At 63.8% G+C, this 21,352-nt stretch overlaps 3 protein-coding genes across 6 annotated transcripts; 2 read left to right on the top strand and 1 right to left on the bottom strand.

Annotated features, from left to right (window-relative positions):
- Positions 1-512: 512 nt before the first annotated feature.
- LOC135191721 (basic proline-rich protein-like) lies at positions 513-7,791 on the bottom strand. Its single transcript, XM_064174252.1, has 2 exons — positions 6,734-7,791; positions 513-1,557 (listed from the first exon to the last, which is right to left on the bottom strand). The coding sequence occupies exons 1-2, from the start codon at positions 7,789-7,791 to the stop codon at positions 513-515; spliced, it is 2,103 nt and encodes a 700-aa protein (XP_064030322.1).
- On the top strand, positions 572-16,638 carry LOC135191731 (signal transducer and activator of transcription 5B). 4 transcript variants are annotated; one of them, XM_064174285.1, is made up of 19 exons: positions 572-660; positions 10,729-10,866; positions 11,005-11,161; positions 11,246-11,335; positions 11,488-11,662; positions 11,739-11,869; positions 11,954-12,105; positions 12,177-12,332; positions 12,421-12,600; positions 12,712-12,799; positions 12,948-13,070; positions 13,177-13,269; positions 13,410-13,616; positions 13,994-14,088; positions 14,155-14,285; positions 14,816-14,971; positions 15,192-15,243; positions 15,602-15,709; positions 15,778-16,638. In XM_064174285.1, the coding sequence occupies exons 2-19, from the start codon at positions 10,739-10,741 to the stop codon at positions 15,902-15,904; spliced, it is 2,349 nt and encodes a 782-aa protein (XP_064030355.1). In that variant the 5' UTR covers positions 572-660; positions 10,729-10,738; the 3' UTR covers positions 15,905-16,638. The 4 variants fall into 4 exon arrangements, with proteins under 4 accessions (XP_064030355.1, XP_064030352.1, XP_064030354.1 ...); XM_064174282.1 differs by having other exon boundaries at positions 14,816-14,986; XM_064174284.1 differs by lacking the exon at positions 572-660 and adding an exon at positions 3,473-3,600 and having other exon boundaries at positions 14,816-14,986.
- A 458-nt stretch (positions 16,639-17,096) lies between these two features.
- Positions 17,097-20,503, top strand: GHDC (GH3 domain containing). The gene is made up of 8 exons (XM_064174329.1): positions 17,097-17,405; positions 17,487-17,617; positions 17,700-18,276; positions 18,493-18,676; positions 18,766-18,837; positions 18,964-19,097; positions 19,248-19,336; positions 19,567-20,503. The coding sequence occupies exons 1-8, from the start codon at positions 17,198-17,200 to the stop codon at positions 19,765-19,767; spliced, it is 1,596 nt and encodes a 531-aa protein (XP_064030399.1). The 5' UTR covers positions 17,097-17,197; the 3' UTR covers positions 19,768-20,503.
- Positions 20,504-21,352: the final 849 nt, after the last annotated feature.

Here is a 21,352-nt window from a genome sequence, read left to right as displayed (position 1 = left end):
GCAGCCAGGCCCTAACGGGAAGCCCAGCTTGTTCCATGAGGAGGCCCCAGCACGGTCCCTGGTCAGAGTCAGCAGCAGGCAGCCCTGCAGCCACATACGTGCCCATCTGACACCACCGCGGTGGCGAAACAGCACACTGGGACCCAGAGAATCTCAGTCAAGGGCATGTGGGGGCTCAGGTCTGGCACAGGGGGTGCTCGGAGCTGATAAACCCCACGGAGCCTGAGGCACCATCCCAGTGCCTCCTCTCTGCAATGGCCTGGTGCTGCAGTGGGTCACCCCCGGTGCCAGTGCTGGTGTTGGAGCAGGATCCTCCACCCGTGGTGCCCGTAGCGGGTGGCGATGCCATTCCTGCAGCTGCAATGCCTGGTGCCAGTCTGGGCAGCCCCCTGCACAGCAGCAATGTCCGGTGCTGCTTTAAGTTTCCTCGGTACTCGGTGCCAAACTCCGTTGCTGGTTTGTGTCCCGTCGTAGCCGGTGCCGAATCCTTCTTGTGCCGCTGCCCGGTGCCGTTACCCGGAGCCGGTGGCGCGGCGGGGGCGGGCGGGGGGCGGTGCCGAGGGGGCGGTGCCAGGCGGCGGCGGCCGGAGGGGGCAGAGCGGCGGCGGAGCCAGCGCCGAGACCGCCGGAACAGCGGAGCCGCCGCCGCCGCGGCCGCAGGTAGGGCCGGGCGCGGGGTCGCTATGGCTATCGGGACCGGGACCGGTGTTGAGTCTTGGGCTGGTGCTGGGCCGGCACCGGGGCCGCACTTTTCGCGGCCGCAGCCGACGCGGGGTGGTGGGGCCCGGGGCACCTGCGGCGCCGGAGCCGGAGCCGGGGCTCGGGGCGCGGCCTGACCCTGCTCCCGCCCGCCGGAAAGGTTTGCGGTGTTTCGTAACCTCTCGGCGGGTCGGCGCGGGCAGGGACTGCGGGAGCGGAGCCGCCCCCGGGGGGCGCGGACTTTGCGCGGGCCGGTCCCGCTCCCGCTCCCGGTCTTGGTCCTGGGGCCGCGGCGCATCCCGAGACGGGGGCGCTCGTTCCCCGGCGCAGCGGGGCCAGTTCCCGGGCCAGGCCCTGCCCGAGCGGCAGCCGCCCTGGCAGGGTCGGACCCAAACCCCAGTCCCGGGCCGAGGCTCAGCGGCGGGAGCGGCTCCTGCCCGTCGACGGGGAGCAGGGGGCTGAGCGCTGCCGGGCAGCCGAGGGCGGATGGGAAACGTTCCCCGTGCAAGGCGGGAGCGGTGACACGGCGGGGACAGCAGCGCCCGGTGGCCTTTCACCCAGCTCGTTGTCGACTGGGTGACTGCAAGTCCCGGGAGTGGCGGCCACCTGTCCGGCGGGATACGGGAGCTGTCAGGGCTCGGTGCCCGGCTGTCTGCCGCGCTTGTGCCAGGCCACGCTCTCGGCAGCTTCTTGCCACGATTCCGGGACACTGGTGTCCAGGTCGCGTTGCAGTGGGGTGTGGGGCCTGGGGCTGCTGAGGGCTCCTCGACTCTGCTGCCACCAGACCTGCTAACGGTCGTAACACCTCCGGCACCATCGCAGCGCGGAGCTGGGACAGCGGCTGGCGGGAGCTCGCCGCTCGGGGAGCCCCAGGGCAGCAGGCGGGGGACAGGCAGTGACAGCAGAGTGGTTTATTGTGATGTTTGGGATGCGATGCTGAGCGGCGCAGGGCTTGACACCGCTGTGATGGGACAGGACCGTGCGGCTCACCCATGGGAGGGCATGGCACAGGCCACCTCGTTGTGGCAGGACCATGTGGAGCTGCTGCTGGGATGCTCTTTTGGTGGCAGTTTCAAGCCAAAGTTTGCCATCATGCTCCAACCTGCTTGCAGTCCCATGCTGAAGGGGAGTTTGCCTGGGACCTGGCACCGAGCTGGGTTCTGCCCTGACTGCATGGCTCTGGTCGGGGGGAGGCTTTGAGGGTCAGGGCAGCTGCAGCAAGCCCTGGTGTTTCCGAAGCCACCCGGATCACAGCAATCCCTACTGTGGCTTCCAGGTCACCAGGGTGCTGGATGTGAGGATGGCAACATCTCCTTGGATTTCATAGCCATCCCTGGAGAGCGGGGCTTGTCCCCGGGGCTGGGGAGAGCTGTGCCATGCTGTGACGTGTGGGCAACCATCTGGAGGAGGGGCTCAGGTACAGGCTGAGAGGTGCCAACAGCCTGGGCATAGGGACATAGAAGAGCCCAGCTGGGATCAGGGCGAGATGGGCACCTGTCACTCGCTCTGCATTTGGTCACACTTTGATAGTGCTCTCCCTCGGGTGATGTTTGCCCCTGGCAGTTGTCTCTAGAGTCACTTCACCGGCCTTGGTGCACCCACCTTGTCCCACGGCTGATGCCTTGGGGCAGGACAGGGGATACTGGCGCTGGGGACGGGGAGCTTGGTGCAGTGTCATGGTGTTAGGGGTTCCAGGTTATCCCGGATTTCCCAAAAAAACCTGCAAACTACGACACAGGATTGCACAGAACCTGAGGAGGGACCTTAGCCTCTGGCTGTAGGGGAAGTGCTGACTCCAAAGCGCCTGTGGTGGCTTCGCCCTGGGGTTTCCCAGCTCTCTCTCGAGTGATAGCAAAACCCAAATACTCAGCTCACGAAAAATCCCTGCTCCTTGTGCTCCTGCACGGCGTGGGTGGTGAGGCGGTGAGCGGTGACTGTGCTGTGCCGAGTACAGGAAAGTGGCCCCGGCAGCTGGGAAATGCCTGCTGGGTTGCAAGGAATTACAGTAAACTGGGCTGTGCTCGGCGGGCTTTGTGGCATCCCCGGGGAGCCCGGGCATGGCAGGACCTCCCCTTCGTCAGCATCCTGGAGTCTGGTGCCCTCCTGCCTTGAAGGGTTGCAGTGGCTGACAGCTTCTCACTGCGTGGCCATAGGCACTGCCCGCAGAGCAGCCTCCATGTTCTGACACCGAATGCACCGTGGAGGTGCCTGTCGTGGCGGGGCTGGCACAGGGCTGCGTGTGCTGGAGGTCGGGGCCTGGGGCTCGTCGGGATAGGTCAGGGCTCGGCTCCGCCGTGGCACAGGCAGCTCCAGCCCGGGAGGCTGCGCTGGCTGCTGTTGCTGGGGCTCTGTCGTGTGCCGGGAGAAGTCGCCTCGACAGCTGTGGTGCTTTTGTGGCGTGCCTTTCCTTTCATGGGGTATCTATTTTGCAACCCCCAAGTGTTTTGATCCCGGGAGGAAGGGGGCGGGGGTGTTTACCCTGGCACCGCGTGGCCGGCGCAGGGATCCAGGCAGTGCTGGGCATGCCCGGGTGCTGCACGCAGCAGCGGTTCTAGCAACATCTGCTGGCTGCTACAAGGTAGGAGGCTGCGAGCCGCCGCTCCCGCTGCGCTGGGAAACGTCGAGGGGGAGGCAGGCAGGCGAGTGCAGTTTCCTGGCCGATAGGCCTGAGCCAACTTGCTGATAAAGCAGAATCCACCCATCTGGCTGCCCCGGCGGGGCCGGCGGAGCGCAGGCGGCCGCCTCGTGTTCCGCTCTTCCCCTCCTGCCGGCTCCTGCTTTCCTCAGGGCCCCGCAGCGATGCGCTGCTGCCGGGCGGCCTCTGGCCGGGCTGGGGTAGCCGCAGTGCTGTAGCCACGCCGTGGTACGGTCACGACTCACTCCCTGCTTGAACAGTCGCTGGTGAGTTTTGCAATCCCTCATTTTTGCTGCAACTTTCTGTCTTCCTGTTCTGAGCTGCAGATGCTGGGTTATGGCTCAGCTCTGCCAGGGAAAGAACTGGGGAAAAGGCTGGAGCTGGGGCAGAGCCTGAAGAGCCAGCGTGGCACTGGCACAGCTCTGGCCACCGAGCAGCTGGGTGCTGGGTGCTGGCTCTGGGGTTTTGTCCCTCATGCTCCATGGCTGCAGAGCTTTCGCCAGGGAGAGGTAGCTCTTGCTGGCAGCGTATCCGAGCCCCTTGCATTATGAAATGATCTCCACCCTGTTTGGTGGTGTTAACATGCAGCCCTGGCACTTTTTGGGCTGCAGCCTCAGGTGGCATAGCTGTCCCTGCCTGGCACGTTTCCTTTATAACCCAGTTAACTCACCTCAGCCTTCTGGAACCACTGAGGAGAGCCCTTGCTCAGGGCTCAGCTCTGTCCTGGCACTGCCAGTAGCTGCTGCTCCCAGGGCCGTGGAGCATTTCCCACACCAGGGATCACCATGAGCCAGCTCTCCCACCCAGACCAGTTGGTGGGCATCAGGGATGAACATTGAGCTTAATCCCTGGCAGGTCTGACCATGAGTTTTGCTTGCCTTGAATGACAATTTTGTTGCAGAAACTATTGGCACCATGCCGCAGCATCGCTGCTTGGGCAGGGCTGAGTGCCTGCAAGGCTGCCGAGGCAGAGCAGTGCCAGCCTTTTTTCAGACACCACTCAGGCTCCACTCACACCAGCTGCTGTTGGCAGTGGGCACAGAGCAGCACCCAGCATCCCCCATTGCCCAGGTGTTCATGTTTGGTGTTTGCTCCCAGAAGCAGGGGTGTGAGGGTTGGCACCACGGGTGCTGCACAGACCCTGTGCTTGTCTTGCAGCCTCATCCCCTGGCAGGGTGGCTGCCCTCCAGATGCTGGTGTCTCTCTGGCTGTCCCTGCTCACTGTCTCTCTCTGTGCCATGGTGTGCCTGTGCCATGGCATGTGGGCTGGGCTTGTTATGCCAGCGGCAGGGAAGGCTTCTGCACTGTCTGCCTTGCAGAGAGCAAGAGCATGGCAGAGCAGGCTGGATGCAGCTGCTGCTGTGCTACCCACCCAGGTCCTGCTCTGCAAATCCTGCCTGGCCAGGGACCGGATTAGTGCTGCTGTGTGTGCTCACCGAGTGCCAGCTGCAATGGAATTGTGTCTGCAGGCCCAGGCGGGACTAATTCCATCCTGAAATGAGCTTAATCCTCAGGTGCCTCTGCCCAGCCCTTCCCTCCTGGCTGGGGCTGCTCTGAGCAGGGATTAGCAGTGAGCTGGGGTCTGTGCTGGGGGCGACGTTGATGCCAGGGACTGGTGCAGGGCCTAAGGACATTGAGTCTCTGACAGTGCATTTGTGGGGTCCCAGGTGGTGACTCTTCTGCTTGACTGGTTTGTTGGAAGGGTGATTTGGCTGGCATGGATGTGGGGGTTCTCCCTTGTCCTGGATCTGCCTGGCCCATGGGGGTTATTGGGATCCTGTCACCTCCATGCCCTTCCTAGAGCCAGGGTGCTGTTATGGGCACTAGCTTCACCCTGGCCCTGGGATTCCCCCACTGAGCCCAGGGGAAGCCCCAGGACCCCTTGGTGTCAGAGCTGGCAGCTCCCTGCTGTGTCAGCCCCACAGCTGATTCATTTGACTGCTTAGAGACAGGATTAATTAAAGCTCTGCCCAGACCTCTCTAATCCTGTCTGTGGGTCACAATGGGGACTGGGCTCCCTGCAGTGTGCCCTGTAGCATCCACCATGGTCTCCTGCCAGCGGGGCCAGGTGACCACTCAGCTTTAACAGTGTGGCTGCAGTGTGGGTCCTCCCTACCAGTGCCTGGCTCCTGCTGTAGCCCTGTCTGCCTCTGTCTGTCTGGGTGGGCCGGCTGCCCACACCATGCTGCCCTGCCCTGCATAGCCCCTGGTGCCCAGACAGGCTCCCCTTGTTCCCAGAATGTTGCAGTTGCCAGCCCAGCCTATGCAGTTGTGGCACAGCTGGCTCATTGTACTGGGGCCCAGCAGGTGGTCCTGGGCACCTGGTGTGGTGAGGCAGCCTTGCCAGGGTGACCCTGAGAGCTGGGGCTGGTCCTCCTGTGTGTCCTGCAGTGATCTCAACTGAGGGGGTGGCAGCATGGCCATGGCCCGCGCTCTGCCACAAGGCCCCGGGTCCTGCCAGTGCTGGTGGCTGTTGGTGCACCAGGGTGGTTTTCTCTTGAGGTGCCAGCCCTGAGCTCCAGGGATTTTGCTGAGATTTCGTTAGGTGTTTTGGTGGTTTTGGCCTGATGCAGGTTTCTGAGCCTCTGTGGTTGGAAGGGAAGATTTGAAGCAGGGAGAAAAACCATTCCCGTGGGCAGCAAATGCCAATGGACAGATACAGCCCCAAGCCATGGCAGGAGCTGTGCTGCAGGCAGCCCCTAGCCCTGCACCTCTGCTGAGCACTTAGGTGGCAGTGTTGGTCCCATCTGTGGCATTCCTGTCTGCATGCAGGGCCAGCTTCTCCCTGGGCAGTGCCAGGCTGCACATGGGGTTTCCTTGTTCCTGTAATGGGGTGAATTCTCCATCTTTAGCTCCCTGTGTTACCAGGGTGTCCAAACAGTCCTGCCAGTACCAGTCCTGAATGGGCCTGCTGGCTGCAGGGCTGACACCTCTGCCCGTGGTGGGACAAGTGAGCCCCATGGCTCCTGGCACCAGTGGTTTCCAGGATGGGCCAAGGCTGTTGGATGCCTCTTCCCTGGTGCCACTGGGATGAGCCCATTGGCTGCTGCTCTTTTGTGGGAGACAAACCCCATCAAAACTCAGAGCTTGTGGAAGGAGCTCACCTCCCACGCCGGGTGGGCACTGCCACCTCCCAGCCGAAAGCTGGAAACCCCGGGCAGGCATCAGATGGGCAGATGATCAGCACCAAGCCCTCTGCACCAGCCCCGACTGAGTGGGGCCAAAGCAGTCTGGGGACTGCTTACTGGCACTTTGGTGTTCCCTGAGTGCCAGGGGAGTGTGAGTGGAGTCGGGGGTGCAAGTGATCCTGTCCCATCTCTCCCCATGCTGAACTCCCACATCGGCCCCTGGGGTCTCAGCCTTGTCTGGTGGAGGCTTGAGAGGCTCAGCCCCACCAACCCCTCGATGGCAGAGGTTGTGCCCAGCTCCTGCAGTAGGAAGCGGAACGGGGCAGAGCCGGAGGGGTGCCAGCCCCACGCCCTGGCAGCGGCGCTGGAGGAAGCTGGCGGCGGCCCGGGGCTGGCTGCCCTGCGCAGCAGCTGACATTTTGGAAGGAAATAGCTGCTCTCCGCTCCTTCCTGTAGCGCGGAGCGGCCCCCGGAGCCCGCCGGCACCGGCAGCGCCGTTCGGAGCCGCGGCCGGGCTGCTCCGGCACCGGGACACCGGAGGAGTGCGTGAGACAGAGCCGTGCCCGAGCGCGGTGAGTGCGGCCGTGGAACGCGGCACCCTGTGCCAAGCTGGGGCTGCGGCTCCCGTGCCCTGAGGAGCTGGGAGCGGCGCCGAGCTCCGGGGCTCCGCCGAGCCCGCGCCTGGGGCAGCCTTCGGTGAAACGGGTCCGGGGCTGCGGGACCCTGCGGATGGGGGCGTAGCCCGCTGTGCCCCCGGCTGTGGGGCAGCACGGGCAGACTCGAGGGCGAGGGGGATCGAGCTGGGGCAGCGCTTGGCGAGGGTCGAGCGGGGCCACCGGGGGCTGCCCGGGGCTGCAGCCGGTCCCCGGGGCGAGCTGGTGCGCGCAGAGCCGGGGGCGTTTGCCGGGGGAAACGGAGCCCCTCCGCCAGCGCCGCCCGGGGTCTGGGTCCTGCCCCGGAGGGAACCCGCTTGGGGCTGCCGTGCGTGGGGGACACAGGACCGCACCCTCCGCGGGAGGGCAGGGGCAGCGCTGGCGGGGCAGGAGCGGAGCCCCCGCCGGTGCGCAGGGTCCGGCCCGCAGCCGTGACCTGGAAGCGATCGCAGGCTCCGGAGGTGCCCGAACACCACCACGTGCCCGCCTGTTTACGGCCGCGGGAGGCGGCAGCGGGCACGGGGGCTGCCCAGCACCGTGTCCCTGCCCAGCGGAGGGCACCGCTCCGGAGACCCTCGGGCCAGGAGAGCACCGGGCAGAGAGCAGTGCAGGAGCCACAACCGAGGGGCTGCACAGGACAGGCGTGTGGGAGCGGGGAGGTCACGGCCAGAGCCATTTGCCATGGCCTCCCTGGGCTTTGCCAGGCTCTCAGCCTTCCGTAGTATGGGACTGGGCAAGGGGCTGCAGTCAGGGCAGTGCCAGGGCAGGGGTGTCCTGCCCGCAGAGAGGTCCCCAGGGTGGCTGCATGTGAGCATCCTTTGAGCATCCCCCAACAGAGTGCACGGCGGTGTCTGGGAGGACACTGCCTGTATTTGGGCTTTGCCATGCCGGTGAAATGTGGTAAGGTGGCACTGCCAGTCTCACCCTGTGAGGCATTTCCCTCCTGCTTTCCTCAAACTTTCCTGCAGGTTCTGACCCAGCACCTACCCCACTGCCAGGGCCTGGAGGTGCCACCATTTCTGCCCCCAGGGCTGCTGCTCTGACTCTTCCTCAAGGTGGTCACATTGGGTCCCTTGGCCACCTTTGACCCCAGCACTGCTGCCAGCCTTGCCCTGCCTATTCTCTCTCCTGCTGTTGCCCTCTGAGGGCCGCATTTGAGTGGATTTTACCCGTTTGGTGGCCAGTTTGGTGGTGTCTCCCCATTGGCATCAGGGAGCAGAGCTGCTGGGTGCAGCAGCAGTGACAGTGGTGACTCCCCTCCCTCTGTGCCTCCCTTGCCCATGCTGCCCTGCAGGGCTGGGGTGCTCTCCATAGCACTTGTCCTACCTCTGGGAAGCTGCTGCTGTGCCAGCACTGTCACTGCTGAGCATGGTCAGCGATGGGTGGGTTGCACCTCCCTGCCAGCAAGACAGCACAAAGCAGCCTCAGCCATTGCAGTTCTATCTGCTGCAGCTGCTGCCCTGCACGGGTGGCTGGCATCTGCCCCATGGCAACACCTGATGCCAGGCCAGCAAGCGTCCTGGCTGATCATCAGGGCCGGGTAAATAGTGGCAGCCCCAGAACAGGCCCTGCCCAACCCTGGAGAAGTTTCCTGAACCAGGTGAAAGGAGCTGGTCCCTGGGCACAGGACTAAAATTACTGCCAGGCTCCAAGGAGGTCCTTGTGATGCCACTGAGGAGTGTGGTGCTGGATTTGGACCAAACGATGGCACTGCTGCCAGCAGCCAGCTGGGCACTGGAGTGCAGGACAGTCTGGAAGGGGTGGCAGCTCTGTTGTGGCTCCTGCTGCACAGTGGGACCATGGCACTGTCCCTCTTGCCAAAGCAGAGCTGTTCCTGCACCCTTGCTGGGTCTTGCGGTTGGAAAACCTGGTTTGGTCATGACAGGTGGCACTAGTGGCTTGTGCTGGGGCACTTGGGGTACCCCATAACGCTTGGGGAGGTTCATTTTGGTGCACTGGTGGTGCCCATGGAGATTGTGTCCTGGTGGTTTTTTGGGGCATGCTATCTGCTGGGATGGTCCTGGGCACAGCCCTGCCTTCACTGAGGGCACACGTTGGGTGAACCATGCCACCACCAGCCACTGCACAGGCCCTTTGTAAAGGCTGAGTTGATGCCAGCTCGCCATCACCAGGTGCCCTGGCAGTGATGCTGCCAGCCCAGTGCCAGCTGAGCACAGTGTCTGATGGCTCACTGCAGCCAGAGCCTGGTTGCTTAACAACAGGCTGGAGAGCAGTGGGAAGCGTCGTCGTCACCGCGGGGTGGGAGCCATCACCCTCTTCTTGTTAGGCAGGGCAGGGCTGGCTTGCTCTGTGCCCACACAGGCATCCCCACAGCTCTGGGCACTTTGTCTGTTAGTGGTGCGGTGGCACTGGCACGGCCACAGCCCCTCTGCTCTGCCCAATGTCCACCATTACCAACTGCCCCCAGGTTACAACTACCAGCCTGTGTCCTGCTGTTGGCATCCTGCCCTTCCTTCCCTTCCTGGCCTGTCCAGGCCATTCCTTGCCAGCTGTGATTGCTGTGCCTGCAAATGTTCTCCTTTTCTGTAGAGGAAAATTTGGGTTTAGCCAGCCCTTGGTTATTGTTCCTCTTCCTGCTCTGGGTGGGCACTTGGGGCTTGGGGGCTGCAGCCGTGACTGCTCTTGGACCTGCTGCCGCCATCCCCCGTGTGTGCCCCTGCCGGTGGGACGGAGGCGAAGCCCTTGCTGATGTATTCCCTACCTCCCTCTGCATGCCACTGATTGGTGCAGTTGCCAGAGCCCATTCTGGTCACCCAGCCTTGGGAGACAGGCTGAGGCCTCATGGGTCTGCCCAGCACCTCTGCCCATGCCAAGTCCTGGGTGGTGTGGGTGGCAGTATGTGTAAGTGCTCTTTGTTGCTGCACCCTTGGCTCAGGGGGGGCACCAGCTGCCCAGGCTCTCCCTCATCACTCACAGTTTTGCCACCCTCAAAGATTCAAAAACTAGCTTCTTGCTTCAGGTCCCACCAGCCTGCAGACATGGCTGCTGTGGGGGACACTCTGACTTTTGACTGGTTCCATCCCTGGGCATCTATTCTCCTGGCTGCCGTGGCTGCCCTGTGCCAGCCAGTGTGCTGAGGCTGTGTGATGGAGCCAGAGCCACCCCAAAACTTGTTTCAAGAAGTTCCATGCTCATGGTACTGGGACATGGGTTGGCCATGGGACCAAGGGACCTGCTGGGGTCTGCCTTGCCTGTTGGCACTGCCAGACTGTGGGCAGACTCTGGCTCACCCTGGATTTCTTGCCAGCCCTGCCCCTGACCCTGTTTCCTCGTTCGTGTGGCGGTGATGGCTGCGATCCTGTGGTGCAGCGAGGGGAAATGATGAGTTCCATGTGCAGAGGCAACGTCCATGCCCCCAGTGCCCCCAGGGCTGTTCCTAGAAAGGAAGGGGTGACTGGGTCCCCTGCCCCTGCCCATCTCTTCCTTCTGCAGCTGGAGGCAGCTTCGGCAGTTCCAGAGGACCTGGAGGAACCTCCAAAGGTCTTTGACAGCCTGGAGGCTCCTGCAGAGGGCTTGTGGAAGTCTGCCAGGCCCAGAGTCCCATCCATGGCACATCACTGGCACTGTGCCCTGAGCAGCTGTGTCCCGGCAGGTGCTGAGCCATGGCGGTGTGGATCCAGGCACAGCAGCTCCAGGGCGAAGCCCTGCGGCAGATGCAGGCTCTCTACGGGCAGCACTTCCCCATCGAGGTGCGGCACTACTTGTCACAGTGGATCGAGAGCCAGGCCTGGTAGGTCAGCAGGGTGCCCATCCCCAGGAGCATGCCAGGCTGGGTGGTACCTGTCCCTGAGGTGCTGGGGGTGTCCCCTTTGCTGAGGGGCAGGACCAGGGTCAGCCTGATGTTGATGCTGCTCTGCTCCACACGCAGGGATTCCATCGACCTCGACAACCCCCAGGAGAACGTGAAGGCGACGCAGCTGCTGGAGGGACTGATCCAGGAGCTGCAGAAGAAGGCAGACCACCAGGTGGGCGAGGATGGATTCCTGCTGAAGATCAAGCTGGGCCACTATGCCACGCAGCTGCAGGTGAGTGGGGGGCTGTGGGCAGGGGCTGGATGGCTGTGGACTGTCCCTGCCCCATGCCCACCTCAATCCACACTGCCCCTGCAGAACACCTACGACCGGTGCCCCATGGAGCTGGTGCGCTGCATCCGGCACATCCTGTACCACGAGCAGCGGCTGGTGCGGGAGGCAAACAACGTGAGTGGGGGTCTAGGAGTAGAGGGAGGCTGGGAGTGATTTGGAGCAGCCTTGAGGCAGAGGGTGCTCTGGGTCCCCACTGCCTCCAGCAGCACCCGGGGGGACGGGCAAGGTCCCCTCGCCATGCTGAGTGCTCCCGGTGTGTCCTGCAGAGCCCCTCTCCAGCCGGGTCCCTGGTGGATGCCATGTCCCAGAAGCACCTGCAGATCAACCAGACCTTCGAGGAGCTGCGGCTCGTCACGCAGGACTCGGAGAGCGAGCTCAAGAAGCTGCAGCAGACGCAGGAGTACTTCATCATCCAGTACCAGGAGAACATGCGCCTCCAAGGTAGGGGGAGGGCCAAGAGGGTGCTGGGGCTGGGTCACCAGTGGTGCCAACCCTAATGCCATGCCCTGTTCCCCAGCCCAGTTCTCCCAGCTCTCCCAGCTGGGCCCCCAGGAGCGCCTGTCACGAGAGACAACACTGCAGCAGAAGAAGGCATCGCTCGAGGCCTGGCTGCACCGGGAGGCCCAGACACTACAGCAGTACCGAGTGGTGAGTGCCATAGTGCTGGCTGTGTCACCATCCCCATGCCCACGACACCACCCGTGTACCCCATGGCACTGTCCCACCTTGCAGGACCTGGCTGAGAAGCACCAAAAGACTCTGCAGCTGCTGCGCAAGCAGCAAACCACCATCCTGGACGATGAACTGATCCAGTGGAAGCGCCGGCAGCAGCTGGCAGGCAATGGGGGCCCCCCTGAGGGCACCCTGGATGTGTTGCAGACCTGGTTGGTGCTGGCTGTGCCCAGTGGGATGGGGTGCTGAGCTCCACCGTGGTGCTAATCTTAGCTACCCCTAGGTGCGAGAAGCTGGCAGAGATCATCTGGCAGAACCGACAGCAGATCCGGCGAGCAGAGCACCTGTGCCAGCAGCTGCCAATCCCGGGCCCGGTGGAGGAGATGCTGTCAGAGCTGAACAGCACCATCACCGACATCATCTCTGCCCTGGTCACCAGGTAGCACTGGGTGCCCAGCAGGGATTGGGGGATCCAGGTTGGGACTGCTCTGCCTGCCTGTCCCTGACACCTGTGTCCCCACCACCAGCACCTTCATCATCGAGAAGCAGCCCCCGCAGGTGCTGAAGACACAGACCAAGTTTGCAGCCACCGTCCGGCTGCTGGTGGGGGGGAAGCTGAACGTGCACATGAACCCCCCCCAGGTGAAGGCCACCATCATCAGCGAGCAGCAGGCCAAGGCCCTGCTGAAGAACGAGAGCACCCGCAAGTAATGCTGGGGGTGGGAGTGTGCTGGGGCTGCCAGGGCAGTGGGGGGCAGGACATAGAGGTGGGAGTGGGGTCCCTGGTGGTCTCCTGACCCTGGGCATTCCTGTGGCAGTGAGAGCAGTGGGGAGATCCTCAACAATTGCTGCGTGATGGAGTACCACCAGGCCACTGGCACGCTCAGCGCCCACTTCCGCAACATGGTGAGCACTGATGGCTGCCCCTGCCCCCTCGTGTCCTGTCTTCACCCTGTGTCACGCCGTGTCCTGTCCTCACTTTGCTTCGTCTCCCTTGCATTCACCTCGGAATCCCTGGTGTCCCCGTTTGGCCCTCACCCTGGTGTCCCTGCAGTCCCTAAAGCGGATCAAGCGCTCCGACCGGCGCGGGGCAGAGTCAGTGACAGAGGAGAAGTTCACCATCCTCTTCGAGTCACAGTTCAGCGTGGGTGGCAACGAGCTGGTCTTCCAAGTGAAGGTAAAGACACCAGCCATGGCCCCTCTGTAGGGCACCCTGCCCGTGGGAGTGGGGCTGGGCTTGGGCTATGCTGCCCCACAGCTCATCCTGGTCTCTATTCTGGCAGACACTGTCCCTGCCCGTGGTGGTGATCGTGCATGGGAGTCAGGACAACAATGCCACGGCCACCGTGCTCTGGGACAATGCCTTTGCCGAGCCTGTGAGTGGCAGCACCAAGGGGGGCAGGACAGGCCCTGTCCACCCGGGGGGCTTCGGAAGTTAGGCTCTGTCTCCTGGCAGGGATGTGTCTGGGTAGTGGCAGGCAGAGCTTGCTGCTGACCCTGCTCTGTGCCCCGCCAGGGCCGTGTGCCCTTTGCTGTGCCTGACAAGGTGCAGTGGCCGCAGCTCTGCGAGGCGCTCAACATGAAGTTCAAGGCAGAGGTGCAGAGCAGCCGTGGGCTGACCAAGGAGAATTTGGTGTTCCTGGCACAGAAGCTCTTCAACAGTACCAGCTCCCACCTGGAGGATTACAGCAGCACCACAGTGTCCTGGTCCCAGTTCAACAGGGTGAGCAGTCCAGGCTCTGTGCTGGCATAGCTGCAGGGTGCCACCATGCTCCTGGGGTGGGCTTTGCTGCACCTGTGCTAGGGGGCTGGGTGGGGCACATCTCTCCCAAGAAGCTGTTTCTTGCTAGAGTGATTCAAAGCATTAACTGCAGTGGGGTGGGAGCTGTCACCTTCCTCACCTGCAGGGACACAGAGTGCTGCAGGACCCACAGAAAGGGTCTGTGTCCTCAGCGAGGCATTGCTGGTGCTGCCCTGGGGCTGGGCTGACTCACACCTGGTTTGGCAGCACTGGCAGGTGCAGTCCAGGTGCCAGTGTGCTGTGTCACAGCAGCTGTGAGGCTGGGGCCAGCTGTGCTCATTTTCTGGGGGGTTTGACAGGAAAATCTGCCCGGAAGGAACTACACCTTCTGGCAGTGGTTTGATGGTGTCATGGAGGTGCTGAAGAAGCATCTGAAGCCACACTGGAACGATGGGTAAGAGCCGTCCTGCCCCGTGCTGCCTGGCCCCGAGCCTGGCGCTGACAGCCCTGCTCTGCCTAGGGCCATCCTGGGCTTTGTCAACAAGCAGCAGGCGCACGACCTGCTCATCAACAAGCCCGATGGGACCTTCCTGCTGCGCTTCAGCGACTCGGAGATCGGTGGCATCACCATCGCCTGGAAGTTTGACTCCTGTGAGTGTGCACTGCGAGCTGGCACCTCCCTAGCGCTGCTGTCCCCAGTATCAGCCTGGCACTTGACCATCTTGTTCCCCTGGGGCTGGTGCTGCTGCTTTGGCACCTCCTGTCTTGGCTGGGCACTGGCACTACCATGGCTGGACGTGTGGGAGCTTTGCTTGGGACTGGGGTGAATATGGGAGCCTGTGGGAATGCTGCCAGGGCTGCATCCAGCCCGAGTTACTGGCTCCCACCTGGAGGAGGCACTGGGCTGGACCTGATTGAGCCATGGGGACCTACCTGGGACTGTGAGAAATGCAGCAACTCTGTGGTGCTTCCTGCCGCTTTCCCCCATGGATGGGATGAGGCCAGCGCTGCCCAGGCTCCCCACGCCTCCTGCCTCATCCTGTTTCTGGCTCCCAGCGTTCTGTGCCCACGTGTGCCCAGGGGAGGGACGCAGCCCTCTGCTGTCCCGTGGGATCTCCCAGCTGCATCTGCAGTGGCTGCTGGCTCTGGGCCTCAGTGTGCTCCTTGCTCTTCTCTTCCAGCGGAGAGGATGTTCTGGAACCTGATGCCTTTCACCACCAGGGACTTCTCCATCCGCTCTCTGGCTGACCGCCTCGGGGACCTCAGTTACCTCATCTATGTGTTCCCCGACCGGCCCAAGGACGAGGTCTTCTCCAAGTACTACACGCCGGTTCTCTGTGAGTCCACGCCAGGTAGCGCTGCCCCTTCCCCTCGCGCGGTCCCCTCCTTCATGCCTCCCACTGGGGTCCAGCTGGGGCTCACGGCACCCACCTGCCCCAGGCTGCGTCCAGCCCTATGGGGGATTGGCTGCTGGCCCCATGGTGTGCCCCAGCCCTGCCGTGGGCTTGCAGCATGTGCTGGCAGCTCACGGCCTTAGCACTGCCTCCTTCCTTCTAGCTAAAGCCGTGGATGGATATGTGAAGCCACAGATCAAGCAAGTAGTGCCAGAGTAAGTCTGACCCTGGAGGCATATCCTGGGTGGCCCTATGGGGTTGTCCCCAGTGAGCTGGCCAGTGGCAGCCAATGGCCCCAGATCCTCTGCTGCCAGGGTCTGGTACCAGCAGTGGCCACATTGGTGCTGAGCTGGCCCTGGAGATTGAGGAGCACAGACTCAGGGCTATGCAGCACCCAGGAAGGTGAATATCCCCTTTGCCGTGCTCCCCACTCACCATGCTGCCACTCAGGGAGCTCGGGACCCCACATATGGTCACTGTTTCTAGGTGAGGTTTGGATCCCCTGCCAGCACAGTCAGCCTAGGAGAGCCTGTCTTGTCCCATGCCAGTGCTCATGACCCCTCGTCCCTGCAGGTTTGCCAGTGCATCAGGGGATTCTGCCCCCGGAGGGGCCACCTACATGGACCAGGTTCCCTCACCTGCCGTCTGCTCACAGCCACATTACAACATGTACACCCAGAAGTAGGTATTGCATCCCCCACCCCCATCCTGCTGCGCTCAGATCCCCCCTCACCTCCTGCCTCCCACAGCCCCGACACCGCGCTGGACCCCGAGGGCGACTTTGACCTGGATGACACCATGGACGTGGCACAGCACGTGGAGGAGCTGCTGCGGCGTCCCATGGACAGTCAGTGGATCCCCCATGCCCAGTCGTGACGGGGTGCCCCTCGCCCCGGCGCCAGCGCTGCCAGGACTGTGCTGTGTTCGTGTCTGTGCTGGGGCAGGCAGCGGGTGGGCCCTGCCCCGGAGATTTGCTCTGTGCTGCCCCGACTCGCAGGCTGGCACCCGGCCCTTTGGTGTTTATGCCCTTGTATAAACGGCAGCGGATTTGTCGCATGGTTTTCCTGTATGTTCCTTTTAAGAGGCCCAGCTTCGGCTTCCTGCTTCTGCAAGCACCAGCCCTGCAGCCCCCGAGTCCTCCCCGAGGGGCTGCCTGGGGTGGGGGCCGGGGGTCCAGCCTCGGGCTCGCTTTCGCAGTCGTCACTCAGAATGTCCGTGTCGCCTTCTTGTGCTGCCCCGTGGCTCCGGGCCCAGGGGGTGTGTGGCTGCACCTGGCTCCCTTGGGGGTCAAAGGGGGAGGTCGTGCTGGTGCTTTGCTCCGTGGTGGTGGGGTCCTCTCCTGGACCTTGCCCCCTCCGACACCCCCAAGGAGGTGGGAGCTCTTGAGGCTCCCGGCCGTGGCACCCCCTCGGGAGCCGGTGCAGGCGTGATGGAGACAGGGTGTGAGGGTACCCAGCGAGGACGGGCAGGTGCTGTGGGTGGGCTGGGGCAAGTGAAGCCCTCTGCCCCCCCAGCATCTCCTCTCGCCTTGGCCGAGAAGCTCTGGGGTCCTGGCCATGTTATTTTTCTATCACAGAGTAAATAAAGCACGGAATATTTTTGTAACACAACAGCTCTGGGTTTCACCTGTGTCTTGGGGAGGGGGCAGGCCCTTGCTCTGCCGAGCGTGGTGGGGCAGGGAGCATCTTGGGCGAGAGAGGGGGCACGGATGCCCCCATGCTCTCCAATCTCGGGTTGATGTAGAACTGGTGAGGAGGGTGGAACTCTGCATTTCCACATCCCCTCCCCAGGGCAGGGGGGCGAGTAGAGGGCAGCCCATGGCAGCCGGCCCCGGGGGGTGAGTCTGGGGGCGTTCCCCTGGGGAAGAAGCGAAGAGCAGCCAAGTTGCGGAGGTGTTTGACAGGCAGGGCCGTGGGGAGCGGGGGGATTCTGAACCGCGGTTTAATTCTCCGCTGGCGGCGGGGCCGGGGCCGCGCTGGGCGTTTGGTGGAAACCAGAAAACGAAGCGAGGCGGGGCCGGGGGCGGGAGCGGCGCCGGCGCGGTCATTTTTCGTCATTTCTACCGGAGGCGGAATAGCCGGGAGAGAGCCGGGGCCGGGACCCGGTGGGGGAGGAGGGTCCCGGTGCCCGAGTCTCTGCTCGGGGACGGTGGTCGCGCTGTGCTCCGGGATGCTGGTGGCGGTGGCAGTTGCGGTGGCCGTGGTCGTGACTGTGGCCCTGACCCTCCTCGCCCCTGCCCTGCGGCACCGGCTGGTCCTTTCCGCGCTGCACCGCGCCGCGGGCCGGTACCGCCGGCGGCTGGAGCTGCTGGGCAGCGAGGTGGGGCTGAGCCAGGAGCGGCGTCTGCGGCGGCTGCTGCCCCCCGGCACGGCCTGCGGTGAGGGAAGCAATGGGGTGGACATGGCGGGAGGGTGTCCCGGGGATCCCTTCCCCCCTTCACCGCGCTCCTCTCTCCCAGGCTCGGAGGCTTTTCGGGAGCGGCAGCCGCTGGGTCAGAGCTGCCCCGAGCGGGGGCTGGGGGAGCAGGTGGCCTCGCTGCGTCCCTGGGCACTGCTCCGCAGCTGCTGGGGTACGGACCCCCCTCTGCAGGTACGGGACCGTGGACCATGGCACTGCACACGGGGAGGGTCTGTTCCCTTGCCCACCCTGACCCCTGTCTCTCCTTGCACAGGGGTCCCTGCTCTACCTGGATGTCCTCCGTACCACCTTCCCGCAGGCGCTGGCTCCCCAGGGCACGGCCCTTCTCTCCTGGGCACCCAGCGGCCTTCGTGCCCCGGCGGGCTGGCCCCTGCCCACCCTGTACTGCAGCCCAGACGAGGCGGGCACCCTGCCCTTGCGGGCTGCTGCGCTGAGGGTGCAGCTGGTCTTCGCTCTGCGGCAGCGTGCCCTGCGTGTGCTGGAGGCCGGGCTGGCAGCTGAGCTTCACGATGCCTTGGGCACTCTGCGGTCTGAGTGGCCCGCACTGGCCCAGGACCTGGCACTGGGCAGGCTGAGCCCCCAGCCTGGGCTGCCTGAGGACGTGCGGGACCGGCTGCAGGCGCTGCTTGTCCCCGACGTTGTCCGGGCAGCTGAGGTCCGGGCCGAGTGTGCCCATGGCTTCGAGGGCATCGTGCAGCGCCTGTGGCCGCAGCTGGAGGTGGTGGTGGTGGGGATGGCACATGGTGCTGAGAAGCTCTACCGTGATGCCCTCCACCAGGCTGACTGCAAGGGGCTGCCCATCTGCTGCCCCTTCTACTGGGCAGCAGGAGGTGAGCGTCCCCCCATGGAGCTGTCCCCACAGCCTTCCTGGATACAGCAGGGCAGCTATCTCTGTATGGCAGCACAAGGCCCCTGCCCTCGCAGCTGTGGGTGCGTCGTGCCTGGCACCAGCTGAGAAGTTCCTCCTTGGAGGGGAGTGAGACTGCATAGGCAAGGGCAGGGAGGTCTTGTGGGGCTCATGCTGACCTGTGCTGCCCTCTGCCCAGCCTTGCTCGGTGTGAACCTGTGGCCGGAGGAGCCAGCGCCCCGATTCCTGCTGTGCCCTGACTGGGCGTTCTGTGAGTTCCTGCCCTGCCCAGCCAAGGAGGATTCGCAGACGGTGCTGCTGGGCGAGCTCTGGGAAGGGCGCGAGTACAGGCTGGTCCTGACGGCGCGGCCCGGGGAGTACAGGTGCCTTGTCCCTGCTGTGGCAATCTGGGGGGGCTGCCTGCCCAAGCCCCATGCACCCAGCATCAGCCCCCCTCACAATCCCCATGCAGATGCCAGGCTGGAGAGGTGCTAAGGGTGACTGGCTTCCACAGGCAGTGTCCCGTGGTGGAGCCTGTGCGCAGGTGAGGACATGCCTGCCCCTCACCTCAGAGGGCTGTGCAGGGCTCCCTGTGCCAAGTAAGGCCCAGATGGGACAGTTCTGGTGGCACCCAGGGCACAGAACACCCACCCTGCCCCCTGCACCACAGGGACGGCCAGGGGCTGAGCGTGCGGGGTGAGAACATCCCTGAGGAGCGGTTCTGCCAGAGCCTGTGCCGCGCCGTGGGCATGTGGCCAGGTGCTCGCCTGGTCGACTATGTCTGTGTGGAGAGTGCATTGCTGGGTGAGTGCCCCCAGAGCCGGCTGAGTCCCCCTGAAAGTGTGACCAGCACTGCTCAGGCTCTGCTCCTGTGCTCTGCTTGATCCTGGGTCACCTGTGCTTGGTGAAGCAGGGGCTGGGGACAGCCTTAACAGGCTGGTGGTGCCACCACAGGTGCATCTTCAGGGGCCTCTGCCCCCCACTATGAGGTGTTTGTGGAGCTGCGAGGCCTGCGGGACCTGTCAGAGGGGCAGCGCTACAAGGTGAGTGGGACAGGAGCTGTGCCTACCCTGCAGCCCCAGCGTGATGGTGCTGACCTGTCAGTCTCTGTGCTGATGGAACATCACTGCGGAGGGTAGCTGCAGGGGGGCATGGGCACAGCCCAGCCCTGCCCCTGCAGCTGCTAGCAGGGCCCTGGGCACAGCAAAGGGGTTTGGCTGCTCTGAGGGGCAGCTGGGGCCAAGCAGTGTGGGCAGCTGTCCTCTCTCTGCAGCTGGACCAGTGTCTCCAGGAGGATTTTCCCATTTACAAGTCCTTCCGCTTCAAGGGCAGCATTGGGCCCCTGCGTCTGCACCTGGTGGGGGCCGGAGCCTTCACCCGGCTGCGGGAGGCACTGGGGGCTCCCCATCCCATGCCCAGGGTCCTGCGGGAGGAGCGGCTGCTGCACCTTATCCAGAGCAATGTCATCTCCTAGGGTAGCCCAGGGGTCCCTCCCACCTTGGGCTTTGCTTGGCATGGGAGTGAGGCCAAGTCCCTGGTGGGGAACACAAGGGCAAGGGTGCCCAGTCCTAGAGTGTTTGGCTGAGCTGAGCAGATAGAACTGGTGAGCCCAACCATGTCCCTGCTCCATGGTGGCAGTGGGTGCTGAATGGGTCCTCAAGAATGAGGCAGGACCTTTAGCACATCCTAGCCCTGAGGCTTGTCCCAGGCACTCAAGAGTACCTCTGGCCCTTCACCACTGTCTTGGTGAGTGTCCTGGGGCAGCTGGGTCCTATCATCAGTGCCCATGTCTCACCCCACGTTGCCCAGTGCCTTGTCAGCCTGCGGGCAACCACAGCAAAACAAGTGCACATGCCACGCCTCGGCCACCACAGCCTGTGGCTGGTGTGGAGAGGACAGCAGGGACCTCCCTGGAGCAGGAGCAGGAGCAGCAGAGCATCGAGCCCACGCAGGAGCTCAGCCCTATACTGCACTCTGGGGCCCTGTGGCATTTTGTCCTCTGGCAGGGATGCCACAGACAGGCTGGTGGCAGGTGATGGCTGCCATGAAGCAGACCCTCTGCCAGGCTCCAGCAAGGGCTGCTTTAGATGTTTAAAAGCCCAGAAAATAGCTAAAGGAGGCTTCTCTCTGAGGCCAAGGGCAGGAGCTGGGGGAGGAGCGGTTTTAATACCATTATTTTTAATCCTCATTAAAACCATTTCTAGATGACAGCCTTGACTCTGCTCTGGGGGCTGGGGAGCTGCTGTTGTCCCCTCGGGGGTCCTGGGGAAGGGGCAGCCATGAATATTTAACCAGTCCGGGGGGTTGGGGCTCTGGGACCGTCTGTCGGTGCCACTGACCAGCCATGCTTCCTCTGCTCCTTATTTATTTGAGGGGCAGTAAGGGGGTTGTGGGGGCAGCCTGCTGAGTGGGCAGCTGCTCCGAGTCGGGGGCGGGCAGGGCTCCTGGCAGGGGACAATGCTTGGAACAAGGCCCACACAAAGCATCCCCCCCCCGCCAAAACCCTGCCGAGGATTCAAACCAGCATGAGGCCTCTTCTCCCATCCCTGCCGGTAAAGCAGTGGTGGGCTGCCCGTGGGGGGCCTGCATTTGGCAAGGGGGATGCCAGGGGGGCTGTGAGCTTAAACAGCTGCTGATGTGGTGGGGACACTGGTTCTGAGCCAGGTGGCATCGGGTGTACCTGGCACTGTTGGGACACTGGCTGGGGTTTGGCGAGGAGGGCGGGAGCTATACCCAGCTGGGGTGGCGAATCCGGGCTCGGGGTACAGGTGGAGCTTCTGAGCAGCCCTGCACTGGCAGAGACCCGTGCAACTGGATCCAGCCCGGAGAGCCCAGGGGGGTGCTGCCGCCCATGCCCGTGCCAGGCACCCCCACGGAAACCTGAACCCCGGGGAAAGCCCCAAGCCCCCATGCAGGAGAGCTGGGCTGGCCCTGGGGCTTCACCAGAGCCCCTGCCCCTGCTTGAGCACCTACACTCTGGGGTCAGTGGGTAGGGCTGCCCGGCTTGGCATGGCCAGGATGCAGGTGCCAAAGGGCGTGGGATCGGTCTGGGTACCAGG

The sequence above is a fragment of the Pogoniulus pusillus genome, chromosome 40 (assembly GCF_015220805.1).
Source record: "Pogoniulus pusillus isolate bPogPus1 chromosome 40, bPogPus1.pri, whole genome shotgun sequence".
NCBI classification, from domain to species: Eukaryota; Metazoa; Chordata; class Aves; order Piciformes; family Lybiidae; genus Pogoniulus; species Pogoniulus pusillus.
The sequence above is the reverse complement of the archived record's forward strand: the minus strand, read 5'-3'. Positions and strand labels throughout refer to the sequence as shown.

What these genes read in the sequence shown, in the direction of transcription:
- LOC135191731 (XM_064174282.1), top strand. Translation starts at nt 10,739, where the DNA reads ATGGCGGTGTGGATCCAGGCACAGCAGCTCCAGGGCGAAGCCCTGCGG. An exon ending in TGGATCGAGAGCCAGGCCTG is followed by an intron (nt 10,867 to 11,004) that starts GTAGGTCAGCAG and finishes CTCCACACGCAG; the next exon opens with GGATTCCATCGACCTCGACA. An exon ending in AGCTGGTCTTCCAAGTGAAG is followed by an intron (nt 13,071 to 13,176) that starts GTAAAGACACCA and finishes CTATTCTGGCAG; the next exon opens with ACACTGTCCCTGCCCGTGGT.
- LOC135191721 (XM_064174252.1), bottom strand. Translation starts at nt 7,791, where the DNA reads ATGGCTCTGGCCGTGACCTCCCCGCTCCCACACGCCTGTCCTGTGCAG. An exon ending in ACAACCTCTGCCATCGAGGG is followed by an intron (nt 1,558 to 6,733) that starts GTTGGTGGGGCT and finishes GGGCTCCCCGAG; the next exon opens with CGGCGAGCTCCCGCCAGCCG.
- GHDC (XM_064174329.1), top strand. Translation starts at nt 17,198, where the DNA reads ATGCTGGTGGCGGTGGCAGTTGCGGTGGCCGTGGTCGTGACTGTGGCC. An exon ending in GTACGGACCCCCCTCTGCAG is followed by an intron (nt 17,618 to 17,699) that starts GTACGGGACCGT and finishes CTCCTTGCACAG; the next exon opens with GGGTCCCTGCTCTACCTGGA. An exon ending in CTTCTACTGGGCAGCAGGAG is followed by an intron (nt 18,277 to 18,492) that starts GTGAGCGTCCCC and finishes CCCTCTGCCCAG; the next exon opens with CCTTGCTCGGTGTGAACCTG.